Below are 18448 nucleotides of genomic sequence, written 5' to 3'. Positions count from 1 at the left end.
TTATCAAAGGCCAAGATGCCACCCAACAGCCCAAAGTATGGCCCAAGATGCCACCCAACATCACAAAGTAGGACCCAATGGCCCAAGATGCTACACGACAGCCCAAATTGTCACCAACAGCCCAAAATATGGCTTAATATGCCACACAATGACCCAAGATGCCACACGACGGCCCAAGAGGCCACCAACAGCCCAAAGTATGGCCCAAGATGCCACACGATGGATCAACATGCCATCAAATAGCACAAAGTATGGCTCAATGGCCCAAGATACTGCCCAATGGCCCAAGATGCCACCCAACAGCCCAAAGTATGGCCCAAGATGCCACCAAACAGCCCAAAGTATGGCCCAACCCTGGAAACACAAACCGAAACTGTCTATTTTCCGCTTGTTACAACTTGTAATAAAGTTGTTACATCTTGGCTTAACGTGTTTATGACATATTAGAATGCTGTTACAACTTGCTATATTGGTTGTTATACTGTAACTGGTTAGGAAGTGTTAAAACTTGTTTGAATGTTGTAGCAACGTCGTAGTTTCGGTGTGTGTTTGGCGGGAATGCCCCAAGATGCCACACGACGGCCCCAGCACATTATTAATATATAATCTGTCACCCACTTCCATGCAGAACAAAGGCAATATCCTGGAGAAGACAGCAACAGCATTAGTATAGGAAAATGGAATTAACCATCAGGAATAAAATATGTCAATTTTATATATATAATTACTGTGACCCTATATATAGAACCACCATAACTACACACAAAACTACCATGACCCTACAAACAGAACCAACGTGACAGTACATATAGGACCACAGTGACCCTTCACGCAGAACCCCCAAGACCCCATGCATTGAGCCACTGATGCATAGAGCCACTGTGAGAGTCCAGCAACCAGGAGGCCTGGTCGATGACCGGGCCGCGGGGACGCTAAGCCCCGGAAGCACCTTAAGGTAACCTCAAGGTAAGGTGACCCTAACACACACGACCACTGTGAAGCTACATATAAAACCACTGTGATCTTACGAATAAAATCATGACCCAACGCAACCCTACATAGAAAACCACCACGATCTCACATAAAATCAAAATCACCGTGATCCTACGTATAAAGCCACCATAAACCTATGTATCACCAAAGCTGTACGTACAGAACTGCCATGATCATAACTTACACAAGAAACACAAATCAGAGTAACGTACCAGAAAACAAATGACCCAACCCCGCACGTGTGGATTTCCGTTTCTTGGTGTGTTTCGTAAGTGTGGGTTTCTGTTTTATTTAACTTGTCCAACACACACTACTACAATACGTTTCTACTTGTATCTGCTATGCAATTCATGCAACATATGCTGCATATGGTGCGTCTGATGCAAGTCAGCCGTGCAGTAACTAATTATACAGGCCATAGTGGGTATAGAAGCCATGGCAGATATACAGGCCATGGCGGGTATAGAGGCCATAGTGGGTACAGAAGCCATGGCAGATATACAGGCCATGGCAAGTATAGAGGCCATAGTGGGTACAGAAGCCATGGCAGATATACAGGCCATGGCGGGTATAGAGGCCATGGTGGGTACAGAAGCCATGGCAGATATACAGGCCATGGCAGGTATAGAGGCCATAGTGGGTACAGAAGCCATGGCAGATATACAGGCCATGGTGGGTATAGAGGCCATGGTGGGTACAGAAGCCATGGCGGGTATAGAGGCCATGGTGGGTATAGAGGCCATGGTGGGTATACCTTTCCAGTATCTGCTCCTGATTCAACATTTTTTTAATTCACAGAAAATCACTTTGAGTGTGAAGTTTGATCTATAAATCATTATAGAGCCAATTTGGCTATAGTAGATATAACTAATCACAAATTTAAATACGTACACTACTGTACAGGTACTTTAATATTTTAACTCGTCACATTATAAGAGTTCAGTAATCCATATTCCGGTAACCTGAACCTTCAGATAATCCAAACGAATTCACATTAATCGTGTTCAAGTAAACAGAGTATGAAGATAAACCATGGAAATGCGCTGGGAAACAGCAGCAGCAGCAGCAGCCGGGTTGCAATACAAAATAATAGCAAATGTTAAATTTTCGACACTGCTAGCAAGAAATTTGACCAACTTGAATATTCAGCTGCCCCATATATTTAGCTAACTCAAATAGGGGGTGGGCCGCATACGATTTGGATTACCAAGCATAGACAGTACAATGAAACCTTTTCTAAACATGACAAAACTCGCCTGGTATTTTCTTCCCTCTAGCTATAACACAAGCATGTAACGATATTATTCATTGGCTTGTCATTGCCCCTCCAAGTCAACAACAGCATAGAATGATATCTCAAAGTTAAAGCCTATAAGATGCTCACAGTTTGAGAGGAAAATTAAACCAATTCCTATATTTACTGTTAAAGATGTGATAAAGACCACTATAATACAGTTGTAGTGATACACGGAACATATACTGTATTCATAGTACCGTCATCACCGAGTGTGTTCTCACCTGCGTTGCTGGCGACATCGGCATGTTCCGAGTTGACCATCGGGGGAGGTTTGGCCCCAGCCCCAGTGCACTCCAGGAGATTAAACAACACAGCCCAATCACTGGAGTCTTGAATATGATCCGTATTGACACTCAAAACCTAGAAAATGGGATGAAAGCAGTGAAGACATTCAACAATTTACTCAATATAAAAAAGGAGGACTTTGGTAGTCTGTAAGCAATATTATATGCACAATACTATATATGAAATTTGAATGACTCTCCGTGAGAATAGAGACCGCAGGTGCAGTTACAATAATGTGGCTGTTCCCCCACGCATGAAATGAAAGTGACGAATGATGTCTCGGTCCATCCTGGACCCTTATCAAGTCTTCTCACTCAGACCTGCCTCATTTACATTTGTTTAAGTTTTCCCTTTATAATGCCAATTTTACCTCATTTCTACACAATATTTCTACTCTCCTGTTATCAGTCATTCTCTTTATATTAAACAATCTACTTGTTCCATAACTCATGAATTGGAACTTACCTCACGCAGACCACAGACAACTTGTAACGATATTCGCAGCAACACTGTGGGACGAAGCAGCAGCAGCATGCGGAGGGCTTGCAGAATTGGGTTGGCTAGGTTGGGTCGTCGCAGGAGAACTTTGGCGAGCCGCAACATGGCTACAACACACCGCTCCAAGAGAAACTGACGATCGGCGGCAGCTGCTCCCATCAATAAAGAATAAATGTGGTTTCGTACACCTGGCCAAACACCAAATGCTCGGTCTTTGTTGGCTACCAAGACTTGCACGACTAATTCAAGTAGGAAGGCTTGACTATGTTCATCTAGTCCCCCTGCATTCCCTCCTTCAAGTAAACTTCCTCGAGAGCCAATTCCTGCTTCGCCAAGAGTGCTAGCATCTCCAGCACCCATCATTGCTTTCAAAAGTTCATTTAATGAATCGCAACGAAGGAATGCCGATTCTGTAATGAGCTTCTCGGGATGACACTCTAAAATGCAGGTTCTTGCTCTCTGGGAAAACTCTACATCTTCGGGGTTGGTCCCTCGGGCAGTGCCACCATCCCCAAGCGAGATGTATGAATACAGTGATGACAGGAGCCCAGATTCTACTCTTGGAACAGCAGCTGGGGTCTCGCGCATTAAGCTCACACGGCCGCTCGTCTCAACAAAGTCCTCACTCTCGACTAGAGAGGACGGAAGAAGACGACAACGGAAGAGTTGCAGGAGGAGATCCAAGATATTCTTCCAGCCGTCTCTCAAAATGTCGCCGTGTGAAGTGACGAGTCTAAACACCGTCCTGGCGGCAAGCTGAGCCTTTTTATTGGACCCAAATGATACGGTAACATGCTCAGGTGCTTCAACAGAGGAGGCTGTCAGAGTGGTAAATTTGCAGAGTGAAACCACTAAGTTATCAAAGACATCGCTCATACCATATCGTGCAGAAATTGATGCACATTTCCTGAAGCCCGACACAGCTCTTTGAATTATGGCATCGTCAGAGGATTTGTCAAACACATACGAGAGTGAAGCAATTGTCGGACCCCAGCAGATGGCAAACAAATCCCGGTCAAAGGCAATGTTGCTATTTGCCAAGAGGTACTCCCCCTCCTTGGTGACACCTCTCTTCAACAGCATTTTCCACATGTAGTTCTCCTTTACCAAGCCGGTGTGTTCAGATGGCATGACAATTTCATCCACACGAATTGCATTGTATATTTCTTCCAGCATCTCCGGATCAAAGTCTTTGCCATCATTAACGCCCCGCAAATTGTTCCGGAACTGGTCCAGAGTCATGGGTATGTTCTGCTTCTTTGCGTTCTGATTGTGTTGGTCAACGTTCAGCATGATGATGGCATAAGCCAGAGTAAAAGCCGCATCTTCCTTCCCAAACGGCTCGTTGTTGCTAGTGTGCCAGTGAGAGGAAAAATGCTCAATGATGATAGAAATTAGCGGAGCTTCTCCCGGAAGCCGGAAACTCTCCAGGAACATCCGCAAGGCCTCATCCACACGCAGTCCACGAAATTCAAAGGACACGACAAAAGCCGAGAGTATGTCGACATTCTTTTTCTTGCTCACGTACTCGCCAATCATTTTCTTACACAGTTGAGGATTTTCTCGAAGAAATACAGCGATGTCATCATTGGTCTTACCAATGATACCATTGTCTTGCAAAAACTTAATGCCTTTGTCCGGTTTGACGTTGAATTGATCGGTTCCCGCTGCCAGAAGTTTCTTCTGTTCCTTCAGGGCTACAAGGTGTTCTCGTGACACAGTTCGATCATCCATCAGGACAGTGCGGGCCTTGAGCCTTGGCGTGACTGGCGAGAACCCACCGCTAAGACCCAGCCCCAATAGGTATCCCGAAGACACTGGAGCCACCACCAGAGGTATCTGTTTGGGATCTTGTACATCGCAAGACTTGCCGTCTCGGTCTGTGCCGTGTTCATCGATTGTCTCTATCACTGTAAAGAGTGCCTCTAAAGACAGCAAATTTGTTGAGTAGAGACCTTGAACAGGGAATGCATTCTTGGAGAGTACCTTAGTAAGGTCTTCAAATAAGTTGGACGCATACAGGTCACAGTCATAGTTGAGGAACAACTCTGTGATAAATCCAGGAATTCGCCACAACTGGACAATAGTCTCCAAAGCTAACTCCTTGTGAGCGTACGTGACGGTTGCTGTCTCGGATGTAATAATTTCAGTCAGTTTATTCAAAAACATCTCAATCTGAAACTTGAAGTGGGTACGCAGGGATTCACAAAACAATGTACATATGCGCAGGGAGGCCATAAAGATGCTCAACCTGTGATCGGGTTTAAGCAGCATGAATAGGTTCCTGCAAAGCTGATCCTTCAGGAGACTCATTAGTGAAGGGGTTTGATTAATGTGGTGAGATCCAACCTCCAGACCAACAGTCAGGAGGTTAAGTGCCGTAAGTATCATGGAAGGGGTGTTTTGTTCATTAGTCGGGGAAGTTAGGGATATCAGAAAACGGAACACCTCTCTAACGCAGGGCATTCCATATGGCACTAATGCCCCCCCTTCAATGCTCACTCCCTCCTGAGTGAACTTGACCCCTTGAGCATTTATAAAGTCTTCTTTCTCAACCTGAAGCATGTCATCGGGTCGAGAGATGGCTTCTGATGGCTCCGATTCCAAGTCGCCGTGATTTACTACCTCTGCGGAAGACTGCGATGTGTTAGTTTCCGATCGCTCTCTGGATATTGCCTCAATCTGATCAACATCGCAAGTCTTGGAGATTCGAACACCATCGGGTTCGCTTACTGGACTTGCAAGATTTTCCATCGAGCTGCAATTATCTGGTGCTAAATGTGCATTGGATATATCAATTTTGTTCTCAACTGGGGAAATGGATTCCATGATGCCTGAGTCAACAGAAGCAGTGTCCCCGATGGGGTTGTCGCCTACGATGGCACTACTCAGAGACTCTAGTTCTGATTCAGATGGTGACACTGCAGCTAGTGGTGATGGCGCCTCTCTGTTATCTACACAAGGCACAGTTTCTTCATTCCTTACCTCTTCCGATACCTCCGCTATTGTGAGAGACTCGGGGGGAGGTGTTGAGGAAGGTGTTGGTCGTGGCGACTTGCCCTTCCTGCGTACTTTGCTCTCACCTCCTGCACGCATCTTCAGTCTCTTGGCCTGTCCTTGGGCCCTTGGATCGTCCTTAAACTGCGGAAGGCGAGCAAAGAGCAGCTGGACCATGTGCCGCAGAGCATCCTCAGTGCAGTTCCTCAATAACTCGCTCAGACGAGTCTCAAAACAAATCCGAAACGAGGAATTCAGAATCTCACAGACAGACTCATTTGTGAGAAGATGTCCAACCGGGCCCAACATGAGTGTTCGTAAAACAGTGAGTATTTCCCACAGGACAACCTCATCGGCCCCCTGATCAGTGCCAACAAAGCGTGCATGCGTGACAGCTGCTGCCACTGCCTCTACGGCACTGACGGAACTGTTACACTCCTCCGTGATGAGGCCATAGTTCAGCATTCTGAAAGGGACAAAATAAAGTCCTTCAAACTGTAATTTAAAAATTATAAAATAATATACAGTAGCTGATAAATACAACACAATATGTTGAATACAAACTTTAGTACATGTGCAAGCAACTTTTTGCCCCACACGTACTTTTAGCACGACTAACTACATTATGTGAACACTAACGTGAGCTCACAATGCGCACACATTTACTCATACTGTACATACAGGCTAATGGCAATATTCCTGGCTTCATGGCAAAAGTCATTTCAGTATCTAAATACTATATATGCACATTGCATATTGTATACAATAACAAAAATAAGTTACAAAATGGCAAAACAAAAATATGGCAAACTTCAAATATGACTCAATCCCACAGACAGGTCAGGAAATTCATTCAAGTGGAAGTTCCTCATATACTAAGTAACTAATATTGTTACCCCCTTTAAATGTGCATAGCGTCTTAGGAAGACCAGCCAATGGTGTACATGTCAACCTTAAGACATTTTAGGTAAATTTGCATCATTTGAAACTCCAGCAGGTAAACTGTGCTCCCAATTGGTATCTGAGGCCTCCAGTAAACATCTGCCATCTTGAAAAGTACGTAGTAATTATCAAAAGAAGGCACCAAGCCAGGAAGGCTATGTAGCATGCCATCTTGAAAAGCGACTTACAATTTTGGAGGCATTTTTCCTAAGCCAAGGGCATGGTTTTTAACATTAGACAAAAAACTTGTTTTAATTTTTCCATGCAAGGAGGCAATATTTTATTTATCCTATATACATTTCACGAGTTAACCACCACCTATACATATCATTTACAGTATATACTGAGCAAAAACTTTCAGCCTTGATAGGTTTATGAGTACAAAGTACAAGTACAGTGGAACCTGAGTGACGAGCGGCTCCAGTTACGAGCATTTCGAGTAACTGGAGCCAGAAAATTTGTCTTGACTGACGAGCTCTCGCTCGATCAACGAGCGTTCCCGCTGGTTCTCAGACACCTCCGATGACAGTTTTGTTGTTGTTTCGCAAGACAAGTTTTCCACATGACGAGCTCGGTGCCGGAACGGATTAAATTCGTTAATCGAGGCACCACTATATAGAGCTGAGTACTCGAGTGATGACCAACTGGTGGGCAAGAGTGTTATCATGATGACTGCAGTCCTCCAAACTGAGTACAAGGTCATCACAATTACTTATCCTGCCCCCCTCCCCCCACTCCTCCCTCCACCCCTGCTGCAAGTTTACATCTATACATGTACTTGTCATATTACTGTATTATATTGTCATATTACTGTATTATAGTCATTTTACTCTATTATAGGGAAAACAAAATACTAAAAACCATAAAGATTAATCACATATGGCAATTTGAGCAGTTTTTTCTTAAAACCAAACTTGCCCAGGCTGGGGCAAGTTGAGTTTTTATCTTTTTAATCAAGAGATAATATGATGACCAGACCACACACTAGAAAATGAAGAGACGACGACGTTTACAATTTTGATATATTATGATATATTATATTTTTATAATATAATATTTTTATAATTTATCTTGATAATATATTTTGATATATTATCAAGAGATAATATATCTATACTAATGCATATACCATGCTATGCCCATGACACTAAGTTACGTGGGGAAAAGAAGAAATCACAAATAGATAAATTTTGGCAGAATATACCACTGAAAAAGGAAGAGTTGTGATGGGGTGAGAGGAGCCATGTTTTGGGACATCACCACCAGCCGACGGCACATGCTAGGATGCCGATTTTCAATTTGCAGGGTCATGAGACACCTGACGTTACATATCGTATTATACGAAAAAATTTTAATAAGCAAGCAGACAAAAAACAAGCGTTGAATGTAATGAAACGCCATTTTTTGGGCAAGTCCCGGAGGCTTCCCGGAGCTATCCAGGCTGATAAGACTATCATGTGGGTGGAGTTCTAGGCCTACTGGGGACCACAAGCCAGAACCTGGCCTCCTCAGAGAGGCACATGGAGCAATGGCCTATAGAAATGCACATGTGATTTTGGAGCATTCTATATCTGCCATCGACTGGGACAGGCACCCAGAAAGGTAAGCGCCAAAAAACAACATAAATTAGGGATAGTCTTATCAGCCTGGATAGCTCCAGGGAACCCGTAGGGGTTCCCCCCCAGAAAATCAATATTAGCTGGTATAGGGTTATGATAATTTTCTAGACATCAATGCATCCTGTAGTCCAGTGGTCTGTGTCATCAGTTCACTATCAAGAGACCTGGGCTCAATTCTCCGGCCACACTTCCTCTCACCCGAGGCCTTTGTTCACCAGTCCATAAACAAAAACCTCGGAGTTAGACAACTGTTGTGGGATGCATCCTGAGGGGATGTCAGTAGTTGTGTTAGCCCTGGGGAGAGGACCTCAATAAGCCAAAAGTACAGGCTTCCTGTCACCCCACTCAACGGGAATTAAATGTGTAGCAAACCTGTTAACGGCAGCAAGAGCACTTTTCGTGACTGGTCCTGTGGTATCCTCGGAGCGAATTATGGCCAGAAATGGGTCCAGGAATGTGCTTGGGTCCATAGTATCGTCTGGCCCCAGGGCCGTGACGGCAGTCCTTAGCTCTTTCAGTTTCACAACCAGTGGGTCACGTTCTATGTCCTGAAAGTATACAACCTGCCTGTAATTGGTCTCTAGTTGATATGATGACAAGGGGCCTTTGTGAAAAGGTGTTTACAGAAGGCACTTATCTATTCATAAAGGTCTAGGTATTGAAAGATCTACACATAGGGAAGAGAAATGAACACAAGAGAGATTAAAGTTTTAATAAACTTTTCAAGCATGTCTTGCAAAGGGTTAGAATTTGCTGCTCCTATATTTCACCTATGAATATCCTGAGAGAAAAAATCTGTGCATGTTTACTACGCTTACATAACACTATTTATTGTATATTATACTTACACCCGCCATTATGTGTTGACCACATGCATGCACATTTAACACCACATGAGTAATGATTACTATGTTTACATTCACACTATTAAGTGTTCATTATACGTACACCCGCCATTATGTGTTGACCACATGCATGCACATTTAACACCACACGAGTAATGATTACTATGTTTACATTCACACTATTAAGTGTTCATTATACGTACACCCGCCATTACGTGTTGACCACATGCATGCACATTTAACACCACACGAGTAATGATTACTATGTTTACATTCACACTATTAAGTGTTCATTATACGTACACCCGCCATTACGTGTTGACCACATGCATGCACATTTAACACCACATGAGTAATGATTACTATGTTTACATTCACACTATTAAGTGTTCATTATACGTACACCCGCCATTACGTGTTGACCACATGCATGCACATTTACCACCACATGAGTAATGATTACTATGTTTACATTCACACTATTAAGTGTTCATTATACGTACACCCGCCATTATGTGTTGACCACATGCATGCACATTTAACACCACATGAGTAATGATTACTATGTTTACATTCACACTATTAAGTGTTCATTATACGTACACCCGCCATTACGTGTTGACCACATGCATGCACATTTACCACCACATGAGAAATCCTCTATCCACCACAAAGGCCCTATCAACATCCCAGACAGTTCATCTCCGGCGTACACCACCATCACACACTGCCGTCCCAAGAGTACTGTTAATATTAAAAACCAAGACATACTTGTGAGAAATGATCATAGTCGAGACTGCGTTTAACACACAATGGAACGAAGTGAGATTGTGTTATATACATAACACAAACGAAGTGTTGTATACATAAACTGCAGTCCCTCCCACACTCCCTACATGGGAATAAACTCTATAAATACTCTGTCTTTTCGAGGACAATCTTGGACCTTGGTCTAGGTCAGGAGAGACGGCTTCACTAGGAACAGCTTAACCACTCGTATCAGGGCACAAAGCTATTTCCCCTGCAAGGTAGCTGCCCTACTCTCCTAGGTTTGGTGAATGCCATCATTCCTAGTCTGCTAGAAGAGGGGTGTTGGCCTTCAGTGCTGGTCTTTGATATGCTCGAATAGTGGGGGCTTCAACCCCCTACTCTTCTCGATAAGGGAATGGTGGGGGGCTTCAACCCCTACTCTTCTCGATAAGGTAATGGTGGGGGCTTCAACCCCTACTCTTCTCAATAAGGGAATGGTGGGGGGCTTCTGCCCTACTCTTCTCGATAAGGGAATGGTGGGGGGCTTCTGCCCTACTCTTCTCGATAAGGGAATGGTGGGGGGCTTCAACCCCTACTCTTCTCGATAAGGGAATGGTGGGGGGCTTCTGCCCTACTCTTCTCGATAAGGGAATGGTGGGGGCTTCTGCCCTACTCTTCCCGATAAGGGAATGGTGGGGGGCTTCTGCCCTACTCTTCTCGATAAGGGAATGGTGGGGGGCTTCTGCCCTACTCTTCTCGATAAGGGAATGGTGGGGGGCTTCAGCCCTACTCTTCTAGACGAGGGAATGGTGGGGGGCTTCTGCCCTAATCTTCTAGACGAGGGAATGGTGGGGGTTTCAACCCCAATCATCCACATGAGGGAATAATGGAGACTTGAGCCCAAGTCTTCCAGGGTTGGAAGGTGTGTCTGCACTGTCTCAAAAAAGGGTTGTATACTAATCTTTCTGAAGAGTGGAAAAGCAATAGGACTTTTGCATCTGACAAAATATTCTTGGCACAGACAAGGAACAACCTACTAGATGAAAGCGACTTGATAATGGTCCGGGACGGACCTAAACAACATTGTCTCCTCATTTTCTGGCATGTGGTTTAGTCTTCATACAAGATGAAACACTACTGTATGAGCTCCCATATCCAAAGCCCACCGATCTGAAGATTTGGGGTTATCCGGCAAAAAATCGCGGCCGGATATTTTTCTGGCAAAACTTTGTCATATCTGAATAGCAATTCAGATAACCAGACAGACATGGAGTCTAAAATCAAGTCCAGATATGTTTCTGCCAGCTTCATCATATTTGGACAAAAATCTGGAAAACTGTTAATTTTGCCGGATATCGCAAAGAGACATTGGGCCATACTGTATTAATCCCATACAGTAGTGGCCCCAAGGTGTAGGGTATGGGAGGTGTTGGGGTGGGTGGGTTTTCAGGGTACGGGGGGGTGTGTCGGGGGAGAGGGAAGAGTTGAGAGAAACTGTCTGCAGGATGAGGGGAAATATGATCTGTATTGTATAAAATAACCAAGAATTATGTTCAAACAATTAATTTCAGTCAAAACTAATACTATAACAAATACAAATCTCTTAAACACTACGTAAACAGGCTGAAGATTTTTTTTCTATCTAGCGACCTAGATGGCTCCTTGGGGAGCCGGTCGGCCGAGCGGTTAGCACGCTGGACTTGTGATCCTGTGGTCCCGGGTTTGATCCCGGGCGCCGGCGAGAAACAATGGGCAGAATTTCTTTCACCCTATGCCCCTGTTACCTAGCAGTAAATAGGTACCTGGGAGTTAGTCAGCTGTCACGGGCTGCTTCCTGGGGGTGGAGGCCTGGTCGAGGACCGGGCCGCGGGGACACTAAAGCCCCGAAATCATCTCAAGATAACCTCAAGATAACCTAGGTAACGTGTCGCAAGAAACACAAAGTCCAGACCTGGTCAAGCTAAACAGCCAGATATCCCAGGGAAGAAGGTGCTCTTGCCCTTCGCACTATACCACAGAGTCAGTAGTCAAACATTTTCTTTAATAACTTTTTTGGTTTGATAGTAACGTTGATCATTTTTTTGCCAGGACTGTGTGTGTTAGCAGCAGTAATTGTTTTGGAGGTGTTAAGAGGAAGAAGGTTACACTACACTAACCAATAAAAATAAGCTTCGGGTCATAGAATTATGTGAAAATGGCCGGTCAGCTGTAAGTATTGCCAAGGAATTTGGTACTGTATAGGCACGAGTAGTGTCTGTGATAAAAAGAAACAAAAAATGAACTCGTGAAATACATAACAACCATTGAGAGTGAAGGTGCAAGCACTAGCAGAAGGTCTAATAGAAAAACCTTGAAGCCTGCACACTATGCACAGTTAGGTGAGGCTGTGTACAAGTGGTCGGCACAGCACCGCACAGCGGGTGTCACAATTCACCGTGCAGAAATAAGAAATGCTGCAAACAGGTTTGCAGACAGCTTTGGAATACTACAGGATGGATTGCAAGGTTTAAAGAGAGGCACACTATTTTGAAGAGGAGAATTGTCGGTGAAAAATTTAGTGCAGATACGAGCAGTATTGGATCAGTTAAACATACATTTTGTCTTATAATTTATATTCGTATAAAATCTATAACGGTGATGAAACTGGACTGCATTGGAGGAGTTTGCCTGAAAAAAGCTCTAGGAGTGAGGGCAGTGTGTCAGGGGCGTAAGGTTAACAAGGATAGGCTGTTGGCCATGGTGTGTGCCAATGCTGATGGCTCTCTCACAACCATGTGTGCAATTGTTGGCAAATCCAAGAAACAAGGTGCATTGCAACACTGTTTCAACAATCTGCCTGTGCAATATTATAGCTCAAAGAATGCATGGTGTACATACATGATCTTTCTTGGTTTCATGATGTGTTTTGCAAGGATGTTCGTGACTCTTAAGTTAAGAAACACAAAGTCAGGCCAAGTGAAATTTGGGCTTTGCTGCTGCTTGATAATGCACATGCCCACTCATGTATTGAGACTTTAACTTCACATGTAGGGCAAGATAACGTGTATGGCAAGACCATGTGTGTGGCAAGATCATGTGTATGGCAAGATAACATTTATGTATAACAGTAATACATCTCTCTCATCCAGCCTATGTATCAGCAATTTATAACTGTGCAAAACTGTAAAGTGAAGTAAAGGAATCTACAATGAAGAATACCTGAAGAAAATTCTCACAGCTATGGTCAACAATGACAAGGAATATGATATGAATTTTGGAGGATTTACAGATGAAATCCATGGCATGTTCAGAAACAAATTTACAGGCACAAAGGCACAAATTTAGAAAGACAAGATGTGCTTGAATAGCTAGTGAGAAATGCTGATGACCTCGGATACGGCGTGCTGAGCGACAAACAGATTCTTCAGTGTTACCGACGAGGTCGACGAAGAGGACGAGGAGGAGGATGGAAATGGCAATAAGTAACCAACACCACAGAGAAGAAAATACAGTTTATTCATGTCTTCTCTTGATATGCTAATTAATTTGTCATCCAACTGTGCTAATCCTCAAGTTGGAAACATGTATCAGTACTTGAGGTGAACCAAGGAGCTGATCACAAGAGGCGCCTGAACACACGAGGCAAGCTAAACTGCATTCTTGTTTGGTAAGAAAAGCAACCAAAGGCCCTTCAACCAGTGAAGCCTCACCAGTGAAGCCAAGAGCCTTCAACCAGTGAAGCCAAGAGCCTTCAACCAGTGAAGCCTCACCAGTGAAGCCAAGAGCCTTCAACCAGTGAAGCCTCACCAGTGAAGCCAAGAGCCTTCAACCAGTGAAGCCTCACCAGTGAAGCCAAGAGCCTTCAACCAGTGAAGCCTCACCAGTGAAGCCAAGAGCCTTCAACCAGTGAAGCCTCACCAGTGAAGCCAAGAGCCTTCAACCAGTGAAGCCTCACCAGTGAAGCCAAGAGCCTTCAACCAGTGAAGCCAAGAGCCTTCAACCAGTGAAGCCAAGAGCCTTCAACCAGTGAAGCCAAGAGCCTTCAACCAGTGAAGCCAAGAGCCTTCAACCAGTGAAGCCAAGAGCCTTCAACCAGTGAAGCCAAGAGCCTTCAACCAGTGAAGCCAAGAGCCTTCAACCAGTGAAGCCAAGAGCCTTCAACCAGTGAAGCCAAGAGCCTTCAACCAGTGAAGCCAAGAGCCTTCAACCAGTGAAGCCAAGAGCCTTCAACCAGTGAAGCCAAGAGCCTTCAACCAGTGAAGCCAAGAGCCTTCAACCAGTGAAGCCTCACCAGTGAAGCCAAGAGCCTTCAACCAGTGAAGCCTCACCAGTGAAGCCAAGAGCCTTCAACCAGTGAAGCCTCACCAGTGAAGCCAAGAGCCTTCAACCAGTGAAGCCTCACCAGTGAAGCCAAGAGCCTTCAACCAGTGAAGCCTCACCAGTGAAGCCAAGAGCCTTCAACCAGTGAAGCCTCACCAGTGAAGCCAAGAGCCTTCAACCAGTGAAGCCTCACCAGTGAAGCCAAGAGCCTTCAACCAGTGAAGCCTCACCAGTGAAGCCAAGAGCCTTCAACCAGTGAAGCCTCACCAGTGAAGCCAAGAGCCTTCAACCAGTGAAGCCTCACCAGTGAAGCCAAGAGCCTTCAACCAGTGAAGCCTCACCAGTGAAGCCAAGAGCCTTCAACCAGTGAAGCCTCACCAGTGAAGCCAAGAGCCTTCAACCAGTGAAGCCTCACCAGTGAAGCCAAGAGCCTTCAACCAGTGAAGCCTCACCAGTGAAGCCAAGAGCCTTCAACCAGTGAAGCCTCACCAGTGAAGCCAAGAGCCTTCAACCAGTGAAGCCTCACCAGTGAAGCCAAGAGCCTTCAACCAGTTAGGCTTCAGCAGCTGGCAGTCAACACTGACCTTGCCAAGCTCATGTAGTGTACAGTCATTTTAGTATTGTGTTAAGTTAGGTAATGTAAATTTTAAAAAATAATTGATTTGATGATACAGTACTGTATGCAGCATTGATCAAGAAGACGAACTACAACAAGGTATATGGTTAAGTTTCTGTTTTTATATTACAGTCCTGTACTGGTATACAGTAGTTTAAAAATTACAGTATTGTACTGGTATTTTTTAAAAATTACAGGACTGTACCGGTATATTTTTAAATTATACTGTGTGGAAATTTAAATGATGTACAAAAAACTCCGAATCTCTTCACATTTGGACTTTGGCGGTAAAAATTCTATTTATCAGCATGTCTGGCTTATTTAGTGTTTGTCCTTTCCATAAAATTAGGATAGTGAACTTAAGACAGTACTCTCTATCAATGTCAAACCGCCTTACCACTGCACCAACCTGTTGGTGAGAAGACCAACGTGGTGTTGAGCGTTTCATGGCGGCGAGGAGTGGAGTAATCTCGCCCAGAAGTATACGGCCATAGCAGATAGTGGGTCTCGGGGCCACTGGCGGAACTTGAAGCACGACCTCTTCGCTCGTCTCCGAGGGAGCCATAGCCCCCTCGGTGTCTGCCAACTCCAAGGCGGATCCCTCAACCATGCTGCTTCATATCCGGAACCTTGAAGATAAAATGACATGCAAATTTTAAATTACCCTTTGCTAAGATTACTTCTTAAATATCTGTCAGCACAAAAAAAATATCACTTTGAATACATATGTACATATAAGAACTACATACATTTAATGAAATATACTTTGGTTACTTTCACATTTTGCATCTTTACATTTCGTTCACTTGAGCTGACCTACACCTTCTAAGAATACCTGATCAACCAGGCTGTGATACGTACATCAGGCTGCAAGCAGCCACGTGCAACAGCCTGGTTGACCAGTCCAGCACATTGGGGATTGGGCCACAGGGATGTAGAGCCCCAAAATCATTGGAAGGTAGGCCTGTAGAGCGGCTGGCTTGCAACCAGTTGGACACCAATTCAAATCCCGGGAAAGGCAAGATCTTTGGGCCCATTTTACTTATTAGTGATGCCTTTGTTTACCCCTAACAGTAATTAATCTAACAGTAGTCAATCAACTGTTGTGGGTGGCATCCTTCAAAAAGGGCGGGAACCGTGACACGCCTAACACGCTTCATGTCCAGCAACAGGAAACACAAGACAAGCAAGCATTCTTTAGTGGCAGAAGCCATCCAACCCTCTTGTCGGCTATATCTGAGCCGACTCCAAGATTATTAGAAAGCCTCAACTTAAACTGCTATACGTCACTCGTCTTTCCTCTTATAACGACCACAGATTGCCCACCCAAAATGTGACCAAGTCTCAAACACACACACAATATTAATATTTGGTCTCCACATCTAAAATGAAATCAGGACAGACTGACGAGAACAAAATATGACCTTCACGCCCAAACTGTGACCAAAGCAGACCACGACATAACCATTGGGACTCCAGAGGACAGCCTCGCCAAAATACGACCCCCCCCCCCCCCACAAAAAAATTCTTAAACCCAAACTGCGACCTTCACAACCCACGGCACAACACCCCAAAACATGACCACCCCGTGAACCCCACACCTGGGGTCGACTGACAACCCACAAACCCACACGAGACCCAAACCAATAACAAAAACTATACACATTTTGCAACAAAAACCCATAATTCCAAAACGCCAGGATGTAAAAATAAAAACAAAATATATAAATACACTGTATACACAACCATTCCCATACCTCACAAAACCAAGTCATGGTTTCACTTGAAACCAGAGACAGACAGACACTAGCACCACCATACACCTCCACCCTACCTGGGTCAAACGCCCCCCTGAGAGCGGGTCAGTACCGTGGGGTCACCTGGCGGGGCACGAGGGCCTCGTGTGGGTGATATTTAGGGTCCAAAACGGGAGTAATAGCGCCAAGACCTGCTGGAGGAGACGAGCGCCGACTGGCTCCATCAGCTGACGTGTAGCTAGGGACTCCGCCGCTAAATATTTACAACCCATCTCCCTTCTCCTGTTCCATCTTTAAGCCCTTATTTAACCACAATATTAATATACGCGAATTAAATTTACTGTTTTGATAATAATTTTCTACTGTACGTGCGTCAAAATGCCACATTTATGGAATGTAATATCGATCGACTCCCTGCTGCCTTATACTCATCGTCTCTTCGAGGAGAAATTCAGGGGGATAAAGATCTTATTAATTAAAACATATTTTTATATCAAGTTACGTTATAAATTATCTATTTACAAGCCGTTTCATCTTCATTTAAACTCTGCATGAAGCAACGAGTAAACCCCACAATGAAAAACTATAGATAATTTGGGTTTATGTAATTCTACCTGAATTTACCTGAGGGCCACCATCTCTCTAGTGGCCTCGACTAGAACAGGAAGCCGGGGGCTTGTCAAAGGCCCCCCCCTCACCCATTCTCCATTGGTCCTGATGATTTTGTGGAGCTGGATTTTGAAATTCAGCAACGTTTTGGCATTATTTTACGGCCTAACTCCCGGGTACATATTTACTAATAGATGAACTGTATTGCAGTTCACCTAGCAGTAAAACAATGCATTTCACCCAGCAGTAAAACAATGCAGTTCACATAGCAGTAAAACAATGCAGTTCACCCAGCAGTAAAACAATGCAGTTCACCTAGCAGTAAAACAATGCAGTTTACTAGCAATAAAACAATGCAGTTCACCTAGCAGTAAAACAATGCAGTTCACTTAGCATTAAAACAATGCAGTTCACCTATCAATAAACAATGCAGCTCACCTAGCAGTAAAACAATGCAGTTCACTTAGCATTAAAACAATGCAGTTCACCTATCAGTAAACAATGCAGCTCACCTAGCAGTAAAACAATGCAGTTCACTTAGCATTAAAACAATGCAGTTCACCTAGCAGTAAACAATGCAGCTCATCTAGCAGTAAAACAATGCAGTTCACTTAGCAGTAAAACAATGCAGTTCACCTAGCAGTAAACAATGCAGCTCATCTAGCAGTAAAACAATGCAGTTCACTTAGCAGTAAAACAATGCAGTTCACCTAACAGTAAAGCACCTAGCAATAAAAGGTCCTGATACAGGTGCAACAAATTTCTGCAACTGGGCGACGGTATACTCACATAGACTGACTGGACGACGAGAGACCATAATAGGGAAGATGAGAGAACATGGGAAGTAAAGTCAACAGACGACATGAACTTTTGTGTGCAGCTGTTGAAGAAATCAGTAAACAGAGGAAGTGGTGCAGTGGCCATTCACAACTGAAGAGATC

At 44.2% G+C, this 18448-nt stretch overlaps 1 protein-coding gene across 8 annotated transcripts in view; it reads right to left on the bottom strand.

Moving 5' to 3' along the window:
• garz (Sec7 domain-containing protein garz) overlaps window positions 1-17153 on the bottom strand; it is a 55168-nt gene extending 38015 nt beyond the window's left edge. For 3 of the 8 annotated variants that reach the window (XM_045753666.2, XM_045753707.2, XM_045753690.2), the window contains exons 1-5: window positions 16976-17143; window positions 15539-15770; window positions 9004-9179; window positions 3041-6536; window positions 2512-2650 (exon numbers count right to left, since the gene is read on the bottom strand). In XM_045753666.2, coding sequence (XP_045609622.1) covers window positions 2512-2650; window positions 3041-6536; window positions 9004-9179; window positions 15539-15751 — 4024 coding nt within the window. In that variant the 5' untranslated portion in view covers window positions 15752-15770; window positions 16976-17143. Of the gene's footprint in view, window positions 1-2511; window positions 2651-3040; window positions 6537-9003; window positions 9180-15538; window positions 15771-16975 lie in introns of all 8 variants that reach the window. The other 5 variants (XM_045753682.2, XM_045753699.2, XM_045753678.2 and 2 more) reach the window with 4 other exon arrangements.
• Window positions 17154-18448: the final 1295 nt, after the last annotated feature.

The sequence above is a fragment of the Procambarus clarkii genome, chromosome 5, assembly GCF_040958095.1.
Source record: "Procambarus clarkii isolate CNS0578487 chromosome 5, FALCON_Pclarkii_2.0, whole genome shotgun sequence".
NCBI lineage: Eukaryota > Metazoa > Arthropoda > Malacostraca > Decapoda > Cambaridae > Procambarus > Procambarus clarkii.
This window is presented reverse-complemented; position numbering and strand designations above follow the sequence as displayed.